The 13737-nt window shown below is 35.5% G+C and overlaps 1 protein-coding gene across 3 annotated transcripts in view; it reads right to left on the bottom strand.

Annotated features, from left to right (window-relative positions):
- Positions 1-698: 698 nt before the first annotated feature.
- The window catches only part of LOC139983587 (neuronal acetylcholine receptor subunit alpha-3-like), a 17256-nt gene continuing 4217 nt past the window's right edge, over positions 699-13737 (bottom strand). For 2 of the 3 annotated variants that reach the window (XM_071997242.1, XM_071997244.1), the window contains exons 2-6: positions 7140-7184; positions 6734-6858; positions 6157-6343; positions 4433-4808; positions 699-3293 (exon numbers count right to left, since the gene is read on the bottom strand). In XM_071997242.1, coding sequence (XP_071853343.1) covers positions 2686-3293; positions 4433-4808; positions 6157-6343; positions 6734-6858; positions 7140-7151 — 1308 coding nt within the window. In that variant the 5' untranslated portion in view covers positions 7152-7184 and the 3' untranslated portion in view covers positions 699-2685. Of the gene's footprint in view, positions 3294-4432; positions 4809-6156; positions 6344-6733; positions 6859-7139; positions 7185-7484; positions 7634-8267; positions 8423-13737 lie in introns of those variants that run through there. The other variant, XM_071997241.1, reaches the window with a different exon arrangement.

Raw genomic sequence — 13737 nt, 5'->3', positions numbered from 1 at the left:
AGTTATATCAAAGTTAGCAACAATGATATGTTAAGTAAGATGATAAATTCTGACAGATAAATGCATTTTGTTTAATAAGTTGGCTCACAATCGCGAATTCTAAACGTTTGCCTCGGTTCCCTCAGTAGTGTTTATAACTTTCCCTCTACGAGCTAATCACGATAGTACCTTATTATTATAATTTACATGTGGGTGGAGTATAAAAAGATGTTGCCTTGAACACTAAGGACAGGACTGTTATTATTTTAGTAAAATTCTAATTCGAAAAGCATAAAAGGGCAATGATTGAAAACACCACCAAGCCCTTCCTTTCTCGATCAATGGATAACTACGTTTCTTAAAATTTATTACATAAAACTAATCATTATATTTCAAAATTGAAATCAACTTTCACAATGGCTAACAGTAAATGCTAATGACTGGAAAGAAATTGCAACACGTAACCTATGAATTCCATTGTCATTTCACTTGTGAAAATGTTACCTATACCTACAGTTAGTAGCGATCATGTTTACCAGTTCTCTATTTTTTATGATATTTAAACAAACTATATGCTACAATATGTTAAACGAGTATTCTTTTTCAATATATATATATATATATATATAAAGTGACTAATAAGTCTTCGTTAGAGATAAACACTTTATCTTTGTGAACTCAAATAACGGAAATACATATTTACATAAATGATAGTTGAAATGGTGTATTTATGCAAAACAAGCAAAAGCTGAGACAACAAATAGCTTGCTAAGTGAAGAGCAGTTTAGCAAGGTTAACAGAGAATGTGAAAAAACAAGCTATTCTATTAATAAAATAACACGATTGACTAGTGAATAAAACTTTGAGATGAAGAATGTCTATAATAATATCTAATTGATATAATATGCTCATAATTTTGTATATACTTTGCTTCTTTGATCGCTGACGTCATATGTTTCCATGATGTTGCATGGAGTCATAAATGCTTCGCTATCAGGATGATTCTTCAGTTAGTCAGTGAGAAAAAAAAATATATTCAAACAATTAATGCAAGGTACTCGGAATAAGCTACATATTTCAATATACAAGTAATTGCTATAATAATGGTTAAAACATTGATGAACAATTGGCTTCCTCCACAGGTTTTCCATAGTAGAAATATATTAAAAAGGGACGTCTGGTCGATACAGCCTTGTTCTTTTGATCTTCATTTTGCAGCAAAGCGCGCATGTGGTTTCCTTTCTTAACCCCCTTTTCCCTTCCCGGGCTTGTTTTGTCCCCCTTTCCTCCTTGGTCATATAATAATGAAACGTCTATGGAGCAATGGTATTTGCTGTGACCATGAGCAAAATGGCTCCCAAAGTGGGGATGTGTGTGGTATTGGTGTTTGTACCCTTTTGTATAACTACAAGGTTCTCATGGTGTACATAATATCTATTTTTATAATCTGCTTTATCTCTACTAAGGAACACTGTTTGGAATAAATATTCATTTAAGAAGAGATTTTCTCCTCTATCGGTAAATTGACTATGATTATGTCTGTTGCTTTGTTCATACGTTAATGTGAACAACCCATCTGCTATGAGAATAGTCATTCAGTTTCGAAGTCGAATTGACTGTAATTGCCGATTATTTTAAACGCTAGCGCAAATCACATACGTTAATTACGAAGAAGAAGAGATATAACAGAAAGCAAAAAATATGAAAAGTCGAATAGTATTATGGTGTAAACAATAATCTTATCCTAAAATGTTTCCTTCTTTCGAAGAAGCATCGTTTATATGTAATGTACATTATGAAGTTATATCCCCATTGTATCACTTTAAGCATATGCTTATATGCCTCTTTGTCTTAAAAGTAACTACTTACTTCCTGTTCACGAGTTTATTCACCCCTCACCCGCACCATAGTCGTACAAGCCCCTTTTGTCTTAATTCCATGAAATCCTCATGCTTGACCACAGATGACAACCTGTTGCATCTCATGTTTATCAAAATGTGGTTAGTTATAGCCCTCTTCTATGTGCCTTAGTAATTATAAGTAAAAGACTCTGTGACCAAGAGTCTATATCATTGAGAAGTTATTGGTCCTTCTCATGAAGTTGAAATGATTAATATATTCACTCCGGCAACAATATTCTCTGCATCCCTTGTCTACTAATACCCTTATATCTATCTCTTTGTGCTCACCATGTTCATCAACCTGTCTGGATTCTATGCGTGTTTTTGTCCCTTCTGTTACAGTTACTTGTCATTCAGCTTCTGAAGAAGATCCTGCTCGATCGAAACGTCAGGCCAACTTACTTTTACACACAATATTTTCAGTAAATCAAGTTTGTATTCTACAATTATATCTCTCTCTGGAGTTTCTCTTTCACTGCTGTTCTACATATTTAATAATTGAGCCCTGAAATATGGAGCCGGAGCACCCTAATGTAATATTATAGTTGCTGCTACACAAAATCACACCCAGACGTTAATTACGACACGTTAATATCACCGATAAAGAAGACAATAAAACGTCGAATAGTATCTTGTCTGTGGATGCGGGTACACGTTTGTGAATTGAGATTTGATTTTCTTTTTAATTTGATAGACTTTCTAACGGATTATGTGTAGAGCTTTAAATTTCTCGAGTCATGCTTAGAACATTAAATACAGGTTTTGATGTATTTGAAAACCCGGTGTTATATCATTTGCAGGTTATCTAAGATATATCATGCGAATTTTTGGCAGCAACAAGACATATTATGATCAAGTACGCTGTTGATGTAAATTTAATTAAGATTACAAGTAGCACACATTTCCACCATGTAAGATGTTTTTGATCAGGCTTATCTCCACAGGCATCATCTTCAGTTTTACTCATAGTTTGCGTTTCCTTCTCTTCTTTTACAGGTCCATTTTCCTCATCTCCTTTGTGTGACTCATCTTTCACCTGACCATCATCTTCAGTTTTACTCTTAGTTTGCGTTTCCTCCTCTTCTTTTACAGGTCCATTTTCCTCATCTCCTTTGTGTGACTCATCTTTCACCTGACCATCATCTTCAGTTTTACTCTTAGTTTGCGTTTCCTCCTCTTCTTGTACAGGTCCATTTTCCTCATCTCCTTTGTGTGACTCATCTTTCACCTGACCTACACCGGGATCCTGGCTTGTTGCCACTGGTTGTTTAGAAACGAGATTTGGATTGTGCTTCTTCTGTGGTGCCATTTTGCTCGCTACGTTATTCTTTGAAACAGATTGAAATCGGAGCCAAAAGATTGTTCCCAAAGTGGTCACCGTACCTTCCGCGAGTGCAATTATGATGTAAAAACCTAAAATACAGAAAATAGACATAGAAAATTGGATATAATAGCAATCAACAGTTAACAGAATTTATGGTGTATGTTTTGCACTTACCATACGCGGATCCCGGATTTTCACAGAAAGGAAGGTGATTTGGCTATGAAAGCCAGCTCTAATGCAGTGAGATCTAAGGATGTCCCCCACTTACACCTAAAGAAATATTTGCTAGAAGCTAAATGTTGCATTCTGAGATATATTTATGCAATAAAATAGTTTTACTTTCATTGCAAGTGCTTATAACTCAAATTGTTTTTTTTAATGGGGTTGAAAAGATAATGTAAACCACTCCTGACCACTGGATAAGTGCATGCCTTTGCTTTATATCGAGAGTATAGTTCCTGAAACCAGTGCTGTTAATACCAATGGTGGTGCCATCTTCCTAATCTGGAATAACATAGGGGACGTATTTTACACATGTCCAATGTGTGTAAGATTCTGAAACGATGTTAGTTATAACACTATACCAATGAAAATTTACATCTTGTTACATCTAGCCGGCAAGTTTGATCGTCTGAAGTTTTTAATAAGTAAGTGATACTTATTTCAGGCCATATCGAATTATTTAAGGCAAGAATCGTGTAAAACATTTCGTCGTGTCGCTGTACACGGTGATTTGTATTATTAAGATCAGTATCGCTCGGTAATTATACCGTACGTAATTGTATCACTGTGAATCTTGGGGTGTCAATGAATTTTCCATAGTGTGTACGGAATAGTTTAAACATAGTTAACTATTGTAGAACGGCGTGCTGTATTATCAGTGTCAGGTATATGATAATATATCCTTAAACACTGTCGACGAAAGCATCATTGAAGTGTTACAAAATACATGCGTTCCCCTACAGCGCAATGCCTGAAGATGATTGAAAAAAAAGTGATTCAATAACCAGAAAGAGAGACAAAATATTACATAAATCACTTGGCCTAAAACAGCACAAGAAGACTCCGCGTTACGAATATGTACTTGCAACTATTTTCCATAATTAATAGATAAGATATCGAATCATTGATTGCAATCATCTGGGCATTGTCTCAGGTCCTAGAAACATATAAGATCTCGTCCAAGCATGAAAATTTCGGGTACAACTGAAGTACCTTTTACACTTACCAAATAATGTCTGACTTGATGAAGGAAGTGTAGAAAACAGATACGTCAAAAACACCATCAATGTCAGCATGTTCGTCAGTCCAAAGGTAGAAGGATCAGCATCCTTTACCTTGTCTAGAAAAGGCACGGCCGACGTCATGATCGACAAAATGAAGCACGGTAATATAAGGCTAAAAAAGTAAAGCATAGGATGCCTTCGTTTAAGTTCGATGACGTATGTGACGTGAGATTGTTCCTCTCCAGCACAAATATCACAGTCGTATGATACATTACCAGCATCTCTATCCAACACTTTCACATCCCACAAGCTCTGATCGACTATATAGTGGAGGTACGTTTCATTGTTGAAGAGGTCGTCTATTAGATAGAACACTTGCTGCAGATAAAAGATAATTGCGTACTACTTTATAAATTGTTACAAATGTACCCTAATACATGACCCCACTTTCAAAATACTATCATTTGGTTGATATTACACGAACACTATCATCTAACACTTGCTGTAAGTATGAAATATTGGTTAAGCTTATTTAAGGATTACAATATGTCTTAATAGGATTAAGAAATATTCTTAAGTCTCAAAATACTTTAATTTTGTCTACATTACACGATTTATCTCACACATTTTTGACTTGAAATATTCTGTCAATTCGTATTACACTAAGCGACTGACAAACGAAATGAATATATGAAATACTTATTTATATAAATGATGCATTCGATATTCATTACAATAACATGTTTGATGTAAGATGTATCAATAAATAATAAAACACAACACACTATTAAATTTTAACAATCAGGTTTCATTGGTAGTCTCGTGTCGTGCACAATGGCTTAGCCCGGAGGCATTCATTTAATAATGAATAGGTTTGTTGTTATTGCACAATATCATCTGCTTATCGGACGGAAGCGCCTTTGTACAATTTTTGTTGATTTTGGCGTTATATAAATGTCTTCTGATTGATTGATTGAAACCCTCTGTAGCCAAACTAAGCATAGAACGATATTTCTCTGGACGACGGAACTTTGATGTAGTGTTTGACACTTTAGTCAGTGTCCCGTTCATCTCATGGAACGTGATTGCAGTCTTCAAGTAAACCACAACATTTTTATTTGTATAAATAAAGAGATATTTGTACCTTCGTATACTTATCAGAACGTAGTATGTTTTTTATACATGTTTTTATATCGTTGATAGATATAGTTGCGTAGCAAACAAGGCAAGTGCCTACTCCCTCCCAAACTTCCTTCCAAATAGCTTACCTTTTATAAAACATGCAGGTAAAGTTGTAATTTTCAAAATGCATTTAAAAATGATGTTCATTCATGCGTCATTTAGCATCTACAGGCCTTTACACCACTCCATAGAACGGCCGTCAACCACATTTTAATAATAATATTAGTAACAAAACAGTTCTTATATAGCGCATAGATATAAAACAAATCACAATGCGTTAAACTAGTAACAACAAAAAAAGGGGAAAATTACAGTTGGCGAGCAATTTTACACAGGTAACATTTAGGTTTGGTTTTAAACTGATTAAGTGGCAAAAAAAAAAAACGCTTTTGTACCCTCAGTCAGTCAGATGGCAGAGTCTATGTTGTGTCTTGAAAGTCATATCAATTCAAGCGTTAAAGCTGACGCTTCAAATGGGGGCCAACCTTTGCAAAGGAATTTTAAATTCACATAGAGGTAGACAACATTGCATTCGTATCCTCACCTCAGTCGTCTGGTATTCCCAGGTGGTGAAAGTAAGCCAGCATGTCTGTTTATCTAACGGAAAATACAAAAGGTCCATTCGGCAAAGTGATGTCGTCACTGCCAACGTATACCATCGCAGCAAACCAGTATAATCTAATCTTGCAACGTAGCTCTCTGGTTGAAAACTGGCAAAGTCTGTTTGATAGCTGAAAATACATTGCCATTGTTTACACTTTTATGATTGTGTTCAAACCTACCAGCTTACATTTAATACAATAAACCATTAAAACACATTTCTCCACTGTATGAATGGAAACACAGAGCAGACAATGGGTGTCGGTGAGAGAAGTGAGAAGTATTTTATAAAAGTATGATTAGTCAAATGTTGTCATAGTCATTTCCCCACATTAACAGCATATCGCCATTATGTAACACAGCATTAATATCACTAAAACACCACCGATATACACATTACGAGATTGAACCATACCTTCAGCATGGAGATGGCTCTAATGAAATGGTTGATGCCTTTTTATCACTGATTCATAAATACTAAAGAATTGTGAATCTGTATTCAGATAAATGAAGTTATATACCTTTGATTCAGTACTAACTCAGGGGTCCAGATAGTGAAAACGTCGGATCTCCTTAAATGGATTTTGGTCTCGTTTATACCTTTATGGTCGCTTGGATTCCATTGCAGGCGGTAATCTTCCCAACTCTGAATTTAAAAGTGTCATTTACAGAGTATATACTCAAAAATCGGATAAAGCAGAAGAGTTAACGCAATGTGTTGTTAGTTGTTAGGATTGTCACTGAGCTAAAATGCTTAGACGACTCGTCAGATATGAACTACAAAATACTTTGTAAAAAACCCCTGGTTTAAAAAAGCAACGTTACATGTCTTCCTCTACTTGATGCGATTGTGTTTTTCTAAATTGATCACCTGATTGTGATATGAAACATTCTTATCATGTCACATGTTACCATGTTTATACTCACCAACTCCAGCATACCTCGTAATGTCAACTCCTGGTTGAGTTCATGCTACAGTATGAACGAAAAACGTAAAATGTAATATATTTAATGACTGATTCCTGCTGGTGAGTTTGTTGATGATAGACCGGTTCATTGGTGTAAAGTACACATTTCAAGTATGAAGTTTTCAAATATATGTGATTGGTATTCTGTACCATCCAATACGTTTCATATCTTGCACAGACCGAACAACCGACCCTCCCGTCTAACCTAATTATTAAGTAAAGCGTTCTAATAACTCAACTTTATACTGTTTTTAGAAATAGGTTACTCATAATAAATAGCCATAATTGTTCAAATCTTCATTACCAATTTCGAAATAAATGGTGCGAATCTAAATCCAACTTGTACAGGATACGACGTGTCGTTTGCAGGTCTCAATAGCAATCCATCGTCAGAATAATCATTCAGAAGAATTCGATGCAACCGATGATGATCCTCGATGCTAATGGTTTCACCTGAATAACAAAGACAATGAGTGCATTGTGGGAAAGTTGCAGTTTTGTGACGCGGTTCACTTTGCGTCCGTGTCTAGCCCATGACTTGAGAACAGGTGCGTGAGTACGCGCGATACGTATACTTCTACTGTGCCTAGGCGCGGAACCTATGTCTATTCCCTGCGTATAAGCGCCCAAGAAGACAAAGTCGGGCTAGTCTACGTTTAATTACCTTCACGCGACATCAGAATTTCACTGATTGACAATGATTGGTAATATTTCTAGTGTTACAAATTAGTATAAAATGGACATAGATAAAAAAAAATCTCAAAATTATGTAGTCATATTAATTTAAAAAACGGTATTGCTAGATTGAGTAGCTAATAATAATATGTTCATTTAAGTAGTGTTTGCTGGCGATGGGATATGAAACTCTATGAATTGCCCTCTTGTTAAAATAGTTAGATAATAGTAAGTTTAGTAAATATTCTCCTATAGTTATTTGAAGCGAAAATTGGTTGTTGTAATCAAAGACGTATGTTGCGGGCTTTTATAGGAACGACTTAAAAGTTTCAACCTAGCCCAATACCTTTTAAACTTAAATAAGATATACATTTATTTATTATAATTGTCTACCACATGTTTCAATACTCACACTGCAAGCCGCAGAAAATCGCTACGAGAATTGAAAGCCAAAAACGGAATACAAATTTGGTGGCAAAAGCCATGATTGTCATTGAGCAGTTCGTCTTAAAACGCAAGTGAACATATTTTCCCAAATGAGGTGCATTGATCAGCTTCGGTACTTTCGGTTTGATGCATTGCGTGCGAGTAAATGTTTGTATTTTAGGTTCTCAATTTTTTACTATATTTACATTTCTCTTTCACATCTTGCTAGGCAACTGCTTTTTCTTATGAACGCCATAAGAGATTAAACGTTTGTTCTTCTGAAGTACGTTGGTTAACTTGCAAACAATACGATCTTTATTACAGGACAATTGTTAGTTGTGCATTTTTACCAATGAACTTTGGAACTCATATATTACTACTGGCAAATATAACATTTAGTGCGAATGTAAGTTGAAAATAGTAAACTAAGAAATACGTATATGGCACAGTGTTTGGCTTATTGATTTCTAGAAACATCTCTACCAAAATATTGGTAATAAAAGAAACATTGAAAGCGGTAAAAAATAATGAAGGACCGCACGAGTTGGTGTGAAGCCACTTCGCTATTCACTACTTGGATATTTCCTCCCACTTCCGCCCCCCCACACCTGCAGGGAAGAGGGTAATACTCATGCGCTTCGCATCACTTATATTATTTTAGAATTGTGTAGTATCGATCACGACCGACTTCACAGGTAAGAATTCTTTGCTGACTCTTAGGCGCATCTTTTGACGAATTAGTTTCACCAATTTGTTGAATTGTGTCATGGCAAAACATTTTTGTTTATCAAAAGGTTAGCATGAGGCAGTTCAACTAGTTAATTGCCTCCGATTTCCTGTCCATTAAAGCCACTAATAAAAAAACTATTTTCCAACCAATCAGCACCAGTACACTACGAACAATAAGTAAACTTTCATGTACTGGTGCCGTTGGTGAATTATTGCACACTGTTTCGTTTAAACAGATTCCCTGAACTTATTGTTTATATTTTAGCGAGTGGAAGGGTTGAGTATTCAACTTAACATGCATGACTTGGAGTCTCAGCGAAATTTCAACAGCGGTACCAAGAGATATAGAAAGGAGACAAGACAAGAATAGTACTTACTGTACATTATCACGCGATAAACAATATGTAGGTGGAATAATTTATTATCATGTTGAATACAAGTGTTGATTGCAGAATCATGTAAAGGCGTTCACGTCATTCTACTCATTCACTAATGAAGTATTTAATTATAGTTTAAATTATCAAACAAATCATGCAGGTTCATACACCGATCTAGTGAGCTTTGTGGAATACATATTTATTTCCATATTTGCGTGTTGACATTAACTTTTAACATGCTGATACGTTTTCTGACATACTGATATTTGCTCCTAACATTTTGAACAGATGTCTTTCCGTATTTTATGATTTTAACTTAGTATATATTATTGTACTAAATGTGTATTATATGTCCTTCTTCTGAGGTGTGTTAACGATAAGTCAGGCGAATTGATAAAGGGGGCGCTGCATAAAGTATGCAGATACCTTAACCAACCATTAAAGGACGAAATGTATGAAACATAGTTATACTAAATTTCACACCACAAGAGATATGCTTGGAGATCTACTTTTTGGACGCTTCGAAATAAAACAAAAGGCAAAATTATCTCATCGCTCCCCATAGGGAGGATGATATATTATAGTTCCTATGACAGTTGGGCCATATACAACAATTTAAGTTGCCATAGCAAAAGTTGGTAATGGTTGATTTTCCTGAGTAGCTACGGTGGGGTACCCCAGGGTGACCGGAAGTCCCTGACTGAGGTACTGGCAAAAACATGCCCTCGTTTGCGTGCGCGAATGGGTGTGGGTGTGGGTGTATGTGTGTCCAATATTGAGTTAAATCTTCTCTCATTAACGACTGGGTCTATTCTTTGAAACTCTTGTCTCTCGCAGAACCACCCCCCCCCCGGAGCCAAAAGTCAGAGGTCAAATTTAGTTAAAATCAATTTTTGCTCTAAAACCAAACTGAAGGAAACATGGAATTGACAAGGGACCTTCACAGATATATTTAAAATGTCAATTACTTTCAGAATGTGTAGTTGCCAAGGGAACCAAGGTCAAATATCACGTGGCTATACGTGAAGTGTATATTTAAGTGTAATTTTGTGTCAGAAGTCCTTCTAAATGGCTGAGTAGAGTTTACTCAAACTTGTTGCGTAGGTACCGAACGCGAAACCTTTTGTCATGCAGGCCCCCTGGAACAGAGGTCCTTGAAGGTCAAATTTATTGCTAATGGATATATTTTTTGTTGCTATGACTTCAAGAAGAAACATTTTGACATGGGACCTTCACAGGTGTCTTGCCGATGTCAAATACTATCAAAATATATGGTCGTCATAGGAACAGAGGTCAACGGTAACACGTTTAAAATGTCAAATGTATAATTTATACCGGGTACACAGTACTTAGTTACAGGGCTAGTAAAAATGAGGACACTGAAATGAGGAGACTGAAACTGATCCAACTATGTGCGGAGACTTAGCTTAATTGACAAGCTTTGGACTTTCCAAAACTGTCTACGTGCCAAATATCGTCCCCGTTCTGGCGCAGTGACGAATGTTCAAAATGTGAGTTTTGAGAAAACGCGCTCTAAATATTTTCAAATTTTGACTTAAGTATAGCGTAATTAAAAAAGGATCTTTTGTACCGAAAGTTGTCAATATTTTAAATATAACAAATAGAACTTTGAGTTCTAATATTTGTTTCTCACATATTTGTTTCTTAAAATTTCTTACAAAGTTGTGATTTTAGTGTAAACATATTTGTCGTTATGTCATGTCATTTTCAGTTAATTTGAGACATTCGTCGCACATTCGTCAATATGCTGGAACTAAATTTTGAAGTTTTGTCCTGTCACAGACGAGTATTGTCACTTTTGTGTAGTAGCCGGGTACACCGTGAATGTTCACTGCCACATGGGGGAGAAGGGGGTAGGTGGAATCACCTTACGTAAAATGAAAATAATCGAAGGGGTGGTACATTGATCTTATTGATTTTAAAAAGAACGTCTACGGTGTACTATAATGTATATAATAGACAAGGAGTTTGCATGGGTTATACGCAGGTATCAACATACGTGTTTTAGTATGTTTTTCTTGAGTGACATGGATGGAGTCGGATATGATGAGAAGAGGTAGTATAAAGGGCAAAGATAGCCGGCTGTTGAAAGGGTAGTATATTGGTCTTATTAATTTTAAAAAGAACGCCCACGTTTTGTTGCAATGTATTAAATAGACAAGAAATTTGTATGGGTTATGGGCGGATGTAAGTGTTTAAGTATGTTTTTCTTGGGTGATATGGATGATGTCAGATAGAGGGATGTTGAGGTAGGGAGGGCAAGGAGAGCCGGCTTCTGGAAGGGTGATATTTTGGTCCTATTTATCTAAAAGAACCCCCACCATTTTCTAAAATGTATGAAATAGACAAGGGATATTATGAAATGTGAACACATGCAGTTGCAAAAAAAATAGTGCAAAAAAAGAATACATACTATACGGAAAATTGTGCGTAATTCTTCATTTTCAAGTGAGTGTTTTACGTGAAATGTCTTTGACAATAGTTTCTAATTTTCTTTCAAAGTTTTGAAAGCTTTTCCACTATACGATCCCTTTAAACGGAATGTGATTTTTTTTTTTAAGCTCACAGGCACATTCATAATACCCAACCCAACCTCGTGTGAATCCTCAGATTTAAAGAAGGAAACAACTGTGCCATTGTTCAAGTGTTTCCAAGTTGTATTATAGTATGTTGTTCCTTCTTTTTATTTCCTTCCAGTATACATACAAAAAAAATTCTTACGCTCATAGGGACATTGATAATACCAACCCAACGTCGTGTGAATCCTCAGATTTAAAGAAGGAAACAACTGTACCATTGTTCAATTGTTTCCAAGTTGTACTATATTATGTTGTTCCTTCTTTTTATTTCCTTCCAGTATACATGTTCAATTTTTCTTACGCTTACATGCACATTCATAATATCCAACCCAACTTCGTGTGAATCCTCATATTTAAAGAAGGAAACAACTGTGCCATTGTTCAAGTGTTTCCAAGTTGTACTATAGTATGTTGTTCCTTCTTTTTATTTCCTTCCAGGATACTTATAAAAATTTAAAGAGAGGAGTCATATAATACCTCAACAAGAAGAATAGCTAATAAAAAATCAGACTACAACAAATATTCTAAGTGCTCGGATGGAATGTATAAAGCAGCTCGGTAAATCAATGAGTTTTAACTTACGTTCGGTATTTTGTGGGGATTTCTTTGGTTTCTGCTCGATTTGTGCAGGAGACTTTTTAGTGCAGTATACAAAGGGTAATTCTGATCAATGTAAATCTTATTAGCCATTCTTGTAAACCTAGTTCTTGCAGCAGCATTATTCTAAAAGTATATTATAATCTAAATTAAATATAGCTGATGGGTATTTAAGAAACTTCATAATTCTTTCTCTGTATACTCAGAACTAATTAGCCGGCACAGTACTTGTATTCTATTCATCACAAGGAGAATTCTACTTGTACTGCTGGCTGTACTAATACAATGTAATCATATATGCTGTACTCATATATGCTGTACTCATATATGCTGTACTCATATATGCTGTACTCATATTCTGTTCTCATATCCTGTACTCATACGCTGTACTCATACGATGTACTCATACGATGTAGTACTCGTACGCTGTACTCATATGCTGTAATCATACGCTGTATTCATACGCTGTACTCTTACTCTGTACTCATACGCTGTACTCATACGCTGTACACCTACTCTGTACACGTACAACAAGTGTCCATTTAAGCTTGCTACTATAAATAGGGCTAAAACTTTCCAGAGGTACTTGTTTGGAAATGTTTCCTTCCCTGGAAATTTTCGCAGATCTATTGACGATGGATGATCTTTAATTCTGACAGAAAAAAAAACCCATTCTTTCTCTGTGTTTTTTTTTTCTTTTTTTAAAATAAAATAATACTAGACAGACACTGCATAGATCACATGTGCCAGGGTAGAATAATAGTATTGAAAACATTTTCCTTAGCGTTTTGGTTAAAGAAAAACACAACGTATAAGCCACACTAGATACTATATAATATACATTTTTTTAACACCTTGATGTTTTGCAAGAAAAGGTCAAACTGTCATCGCTGTTTACTCACATTACTCAGTTTTGGAGGTTCCAGCCACCTCAGATCTCTCAATAATAATAATAATACGTTGCGATCTTGATAGAATGAGACCTTAATGTTTAAGGGTTTATTTTCAAAAACAAATTCCTTTATTTTGGGGGGTTACACAATAAAGTCTTACGGTCACATGTTGGAACTATGTCATTTACAAAACTCTGATAATTTCATTGGTCAGTTTCAACAGAGCTCTTAGGAATTGTGCATGATACAGCAGTATCATC

This window comes from Apostichopus japonicus, chromosome 16 (assembly GCF_037975245.1).
Source record: "Apostichopus japonicus isolate 1M-3 chromosome 16, ASM3797524v1, whole genome shotgun sequence".
NCBI lineage: Eukaryota > Metazoa > Echinodermata > Holothuroidea > Aspidochirotida > Stichopodidae > Apostichopus > Apostichopus japonicus.
The sequence above is the reverse complement of the archived record's forward strand: the minus strand, read 5'-3'. Positions and strand labels throughout refer to the sequence as shown.